We start from the raw sequence: 6855 nt of genomic DNA, 5'->3' as shown, positions 1-6855 counted from the left end.
GTATGATATTAAAAACACTAAAAAGGCATAATAGTTTAATTAATAAACACACTACTACATTTATTTAATGAACATTTTAAATAGTAATTACGCTAGAATATACACGAAATGCACCCGATAACGAGCAGCGAACAGACACACACACGCGCGCTCTACAACAACATAAATATCTTTTTATATAAATACAACTAAAACTTTAAAACGTCGAGCTTTAGGGATCGTTAGAAAGTGAAGGCAACAGTACTTTTATTAGGATGTAAAGGAAAATTGGAGTAGGAGAAACATTTCCGGAACATACAAGATGTGCCGATGACGTCAGTATACGCCACTTGAAAATGTACTATTTAGTCACATGCCACATTACCTGAAACTTGTTGCTATGAAATAAAGCAATTTCAGCTCGTTTGATAACTATTCACTTTTGAAAGGTAAGTTTACCTTCGATATTATTTAAATACAATTTATGTATGTGACGTTTAAAACAGTTCCTGTCCGAAGTCTTCCTCTCTACTTCAAATAGAAGCGTTACAATTGCTTGGAAAGACGTCGTACTACCCGAACTATAACGTTCGGTGCCCTACATACAGATTAAAAAACATTCTTCTGTCTTCGGGCACACTAGACGAGAATTCTTTTATTATTTTCTTCTCATTCTTCTTCTCTCGTTCCTATTTTTAAGAGATTATGCGGGTCTAATGACTGTCCAATCAAGTAATTTTTATTTTGGGCCACCATTAACTTCAATTTAGTAGTGTTTTTTACTGTATATAATACTTTCTTGTTATATGTGTGTTTCTATTGTAGAAAATGGATACTAATTTTAATTTTATTTACATATTGAAAATAAGTCACATTAATTAATCATAATCTATTGATATTATAGTAAAAAACGAAGTCACTAAAATGAAAGGAATGTTCTCAACTTTCATTTTATTCTTTGTGTTGATGATGGTATGGAGTGTCCGCGCCGATACGACCAATAGACCATTTTATATTGACCAGTACTGCAGTAAGATATTTCTATTTTTTTACTGTTGTAAACCAATAATAAATCTGTATGGATGTTAGTTTCTGTAATATTTGTTAGTGTATATGTGTACATATACTAATGCAATGGTACAGCATGATTTTGCCTATATTTTTGCAATGAGTGAAATATTCAAGTGCAAGTCTCATGTTATGACGTTTTTTACAGGTGTAAATGATCTTGACTGTTTTGGTAAATGTTTTAATAATCCCGATAGTTCACAGGTGAAATATTTTGATTTTATAAAATAAAAATTTGACAGATATTTTAATGAAAACGTCTTTATTACCCTTAGAATCTGAATATCTTTTACAATTGCCTTCGGGATCAAACCTCTATAACAGGATCAAAAGGAATAAAACAGTTTCTCTGTCAAACTGCCACAGATGAGGTGAGAAAAATTAATCTGTTTTCTCCATTATCTTTATCTAAGATGTCCTCTCTGCTCCATTCCCTCCGTCTCGAATCCTTTAGAAAAGTTATTTAGCTTTAAACTTTACTTATGTAAAACGTTGTGGGATTTTTTTTTAATTTTTTCCATATAAAATTAAGTTATTCGTACAAATAAATTGAAATTATTTTTTGTAATTACATTTTTATAGCAGTTAATAGAATTTGATGAATGTGTACACCACGACAATCCTCAATCAGCTATTTTTTTTCTACAAGTTCAGGTAAGTTTCTATTGCAATTGTCAAGAATAAAAAGTAAAAATGCATTAACAAAAACAAAATTACAAATTTTATTTCTGTTTTTTTTTTCAGTGTTGCATTCAAACTTGTTTCCCACGTCTCGTTGTTTATGATATTTGTCGTTTTGTAAGTTAACATTTTGGATTTTTGTTAACTGCTTTTTCAGCGAAATTTTACGTATTTTAACGAAAAATGTATTAAATTCTTCTTTAAATTTAAATGTAATTCAAATATTTAAAAGAAAATAAATTTGGATTTATGCATTATCTTTTTCTTCTATGCAAAATCACGTACACTGAATCGTTTTACACGCGTCATTACATAAAATTAACTTAAAATTATAATTAATACTTTTCTTTTACGAGAGATCGATTAAAATGTATTTAAAATAATATAAATTTTCTTTTATCTTTCCGACAGTACTTATTTCATATATAAGAAAAGAGAACTGCTTACACTAAATGCATCTGCATGTGTGTGTTTTCTTTACTACCTTTTCAGTAGTTGAAGTACAAACACAGAGTAAGTGTTATATTACGCCAGATCAAATTGTTTCCCTGGTGCAGTAAAGGAAGTGTTTTTATTATATCACTTATTCTATGGGTTTTCCCGTGAACTAGTAAAGGGAAAGTTAAACTAATTATTCATTATTGAAAGATAAGTTTACTCTTAATGTAATTTAAGTACATTTTACATTGGCCCCCTACTGAAGTTTAAAACATTCTGGTCATAAGTTTGAGTCCGAGATCCATTTCTCTACTTTGAATACGGAAGTTAATTGGTTGGAAAGACACCTTATCGGACGAACTGTAATTCTCATTCCTCTATTTACAAGTATATACAGATAGCAATAACATTCTTCTGTCTTTTGTCGTATAAGACAAGACTTCATTTATTCCTTTACTTTTTATCCCTTTTCCCTTTTTGGACCTTTCTAAAGGTATTTTCCGACTGTAACGACTGTTCAGTCCAGTATATTTCATTTGGTCCAACCCTGTCGGCAATCCTTACGAATATTTTAATTATGCCTGACTGCAAATTAAGTTTTCCGGAAAAACCGATCCTTTTACGTGAAACACAAAATCGCTTTCTGCTCTTTTCTGGCTTTTTTTCGGGTACTTTCTTTAAGTAGTTGACTTTTCTCTTAACACGTCTTTAATGCATTCTGCAGAATAACAATACAAAAGTACTAGTATATAAATGAATCATTTGTCACGTCCTAGGTTAGGTAAAATCTATTGATTTATAAAATAAAATTTAAGAGATATTCTAAATGAAAACGTCATTTATTATGCTTAGAATCTGGATATCTTTTACAATTGCTTTTGCAACCAAACCTCTGTAGAAGGATCAGAAGAAATACAACAGTTTCTCTGTGAAACTGCCTCAAATAATGTAAGAAAAATTAATCTGTTTTCTCTATTATCTAATTTATTTTAAAATTATAAATAATGCTTGTGTTTTACGATAAATCGATTAAAATATATTTTAAAAAAAATATAGGTTTTCTTCGTTCTTTTCAACAGTACTTATTTTATTTATAACAGAAGAGATTTGCTTACACAAAATGCATTTGAACCTGAGCGTTTTCCTTACTACCTCATGTGTAATTGAAGTAGAAACACAGATTAAGTGTTATACTACACCAGACCTAATAGTTTCTGTGGTCTGGTAAAGTGGGTGTTCGTATTATATTACTGCATTAATATACTAGTACAGGGGTTCTCATAAGTCTGAGTTCGCATAAGTCAGGGTAGTGTAAGTCAGGGTATTACTGTAAACACAGAAATAAATTACCTCGACATTAAAATAACCTGAAAAACAAAGAAGATATCAATATACATTTTGAAGTATGTACTATTAGACAAACAAGCAACACTTTAAATAAAATAAATACAAAATAAATACAAAATAAGTCATGTCATTGATAAATTCCGATACAAATGACACTTCTGTCATTTGTACGTCTCGTATGTTTGTTAGCCTTTCTTCTACCAATACTTAATTTATTATTATAAATTGTATTAATTTCTACAGAATTTTCATTTTTAATATTTGAAGTTAGTTTATAATCATGAAAATGAAATGCAATTATCCATTGCAAATTATCACAATGTCAAGCTGCAAATTTTAATCTATATTTTTAAATTTATTCAAATTTATAATATATATTCTCTCCGTTTCAAATTAATGGCTTGTCCCTGTACATCATACTTTTCCTGTTAACGACAGAGTCGTGCTAGTCATCTCTCTAACCTCTTTCAAGGGAAAATGTTTGAATTTAAATAACGCGACTCCCGTTCAAAACAGTAAGTACCTATATAATTAAGTGAGACGTCTGTTAATTAATTCCTGGAATTCAGGGTGAATGCACTAGTAAAGTTGAAGAGTTATCTTTCACGAGTAAGAATTATAAAATTTTTTTCCACCTTGTGTTCCCTAGTTATTAGCTACTTATTTGTAACGTGTTGGTTCCAGTTTCCAAGAGAACAGAAAATTTAGCTTTTAATATACATATAAAAGTTATATTATAAACACCAATTAATGAAGCACTACTAGATTTATTTAATGAATTTTTAATAAGAACTTTGTTGCTATACGTTCAGTCAGATACTTCCACTTGATAACAGACACGTAAACACACGCTGGTATTTTTACACAGGCGTCAGTATTATTATAATACTAGCTGAGTCTATGCTGCGTTGTCACAGCTAAAAAACAGCGATATTAATTACAGAAATATACATTAACTAATCTGAGAATTTAGAATAATTACTGTAAAACACACGAATTTTCTCGAGATTTAAATAAGAACTGTGGGATTGAGCAAAGTTGCGGCTGAGAACACCAGGATGTGTTTGGATATTTAGGAGATTGATAACATTCAATTTCCGTAAATATAGGTTAAAAATATGAAAAAAATCCATTCCTTTGTGATATTTTGAGATGGATCGAACTTATTGACGATCTACAAGTTGTCAGCATTTATTATGCAATTTTTTATTATACTCACCACTACCTTCAAAATTAATTTTGTCCCAGCTTTATAATAGTTAATTTAAGAGAAACTTTAATTAATTTACGTTTTAAGATAACTTTTGTACATATTTATCATAAATTTTTACGCTTCTTGTAGGAAAAAACGTGGTGAACATTTCTGTTCAGTGGCAACTTGCAATTTACTCAATAAAATTTATAATTTAATAAATTAATAAACAAATAAACGACATCAATAAATTTATCATTAATTATTTAATTTTGTGAAATTTTTGAGATAAATAAATATTTTTATAATCGAAGATATAAAGTTATGTTTCCTTGTTTTTATAACTTACAGATTTATTTTACATACAAGTACTTTTGATAGACAAATTTTATTGTTTATTACGCCGATAATAGATATTACAACCACGAAAAATAAGACAAATTTAAAAATTAGCATCATTTTTTAAAGCAAAAACGACCCCAAAAAATAAGATATGATTTCAAACAATTTACTCTATATTTTACAATTATTGCTATATTAAAATAATACCCAACTATAAAAATCATATCAATGTTAAATTAAAAGATCACAATTAAACCAAAACATTTAGACTATAACCAGATTGAACTAATAATAAATACAGTTGTAATAAAAAAACAGCGTAAAAACTTTTTATTCCAAAGATAAAAGACTTCTCTAAGTAATATAAAAATATGTATTCGATAATTTTTAATTTACTGGCTGTTATATATAACAGAGGAAAAGTGTAGTGCTCAATCAAAACATGACTCCTCCAAAAATTTTCACATTTTTGGACTCGGGACACCTTGAAATTTCGAAATTTGCACAAAAATCGAAGATTTTTCTATAAAGTGGATGTTAGACTGTGTGTGGGGGACATAATTTTGTTCACCCTGTTTAAAGCCTAATAAATTCTGTGGTCAGAGTGGTCCGAATCGGAGTCAGATGGTTTAGCACAGGAATGTGTTATTAAGTGTCAGAGTAGTTGAACTAAATCATGTCCTTATACACATTCTAACATCGTAGGCGAGAACTGTTCTATTATAAAATGAAAAAAGAAGCTTACTTTGTGGATACAGGCGAGTTTTACTTTTTATTTTTTAAATTATGACAAAACTCTATGACTTCGACTCCATTTCCACAGCCTTGGTCGCTTCACAAAAACTTCATACTTTCGTTATTCTGCTTTCAACTCAACACATCAGAATTATAAAATGTCTTTGTTTTGTGTTTTTAGTATCGAACTGTGGCTTAATTACGTTGCTTCCCACGTACAGAGCTGTGTCCATGGAGCCAGCCGTGGTCTTAGCTGGGCTGTTTCTTTGCCCCTGGTAGTCAGCCAGGACGCAATCTTCTACAGAACAACAGTAAAAAAAATCGAGGTGAACCATTGTAATCAGATGTACCCAGTCAGACTCATATATCAGACAGATATTATGAAGGTCCATCTAGCTATAAAATAGGACTTGATTGACATGTCAGTAAATTGACAGGTATCAGTGTTGAAATGGACAGTAGCTCAGTAGGTGCCACGTACTGTGTCTTTTCTGATGGACTACAAGTGTACTGACAGTCTGTCAGACTGAACGAGGAAGCGACCATGTTCCAGGCGAAAACTGGTGACCCTGCAGGTTGCGTTTCAGTGGATCCTGCTACATCTAGATTTAGAGCCAGGCACAATATGCTCAGATAGCCAGTCGTCTCTTCAGGCTTTGAGTGACGAGTACCATCATGATTCGCTGGTACATGAGATCATGGGTAGAATACTGAGGGCGAGGCATGAATGACACGTCGCCTTGAGGTTGGGGATCCCAGGCAATCAGCAGGCAAAGGCTCGCCATCGCCTTTGCCAGCTGATTGGCATTGCGTGCCAAACAGGTGGCAAAGGCGAGAGCCAGTTGCCCATTTGTACTGAAGATGGTGAAACCCTTGACTACATACATAAAAGGTACTCTACTGAATCAGTCTCCCCCAGGTAGAGAACCGCGGCCTGGACGTGGCAGGGGGCCTACCAGCTAGAGACGACAGGTACTGGGTTTAGAAAGACTCGTCTTGGTCTTGATCATTAGTGGAGCCTTATGACTCGAGCTGAAGTTTCCAGAGGTGTCAAAATATCATAGGCTTTGGGT

At 31.7% G+C, this 6855-nt stretch overlaps 1 protein-coding gene across 1 annotated transcript; it reads left to right on the top strand.

Moving 5' to 3' along the window:
- Positions 1–360: 360 nt before the first annotated feature.
- Positions 361–1963, top strand: LOC111642561. The gene is made up of 6 exons (XM_023388915.1): positions 361–428; positions 884–1009; positions 1196–1251; positions 1323–1418; positions 1630–1701; positions 1792–1963. Exons 2-6 carry the CDS (start codon positions 904–906, stop codon positions 1852–1854), a joined length of 393 nt encoding a protein of 130 aa, XP_023244683.1. The 5' UTR covers positions 361–428; positions 884–903; the 3' UTR covers positions 1855–1963.
- Positions 1964–6855: the final 4892 nt, after the last annotated feature.

Source organism: Centruroides sculpturatus, unplaced genomic scaffold, assembly GCF_000671375.1.
Source record: "Centruroides sculpturatus isolate CEXI.00-Female unplaced genomic scaffold, Cexi_2.0 scaffold1540, whole genome shotgun sequence".
Classification (NCBI taxonomy): domain Eukaryota; kingdom Metazoa; phylum Arthropoda; class Arachnida; order Scorpiones; family Buthidae; genus Centruroides; species Centruroides sculpturatus.
This window is presented reverse-complemented; position numbering and strand designations above follow the sequence as displayed.

Coding starts and splice junctions, on each gene's coding strand:
- LOC111642561 (XM_023388915.1), top strand. CDS start 904: ATGAAAGGAATGTTCTCAACTTTCATTTTATTCTTTGTGTTGATGATG. Junction 1,252..1,322: donor ATAATCCCGATAGTTCACAG/GTGAAATATTTT, acceptor TATTACCCTTAG/AATCTGAATATCTTTTACAA. Junction 1,419..1,629: donor GTCAAACTGCCACAGATGAG/GTGAGAAAAATT, acceptor ACATTTTTATAG/CAGTTAATAGAATTTGATGA.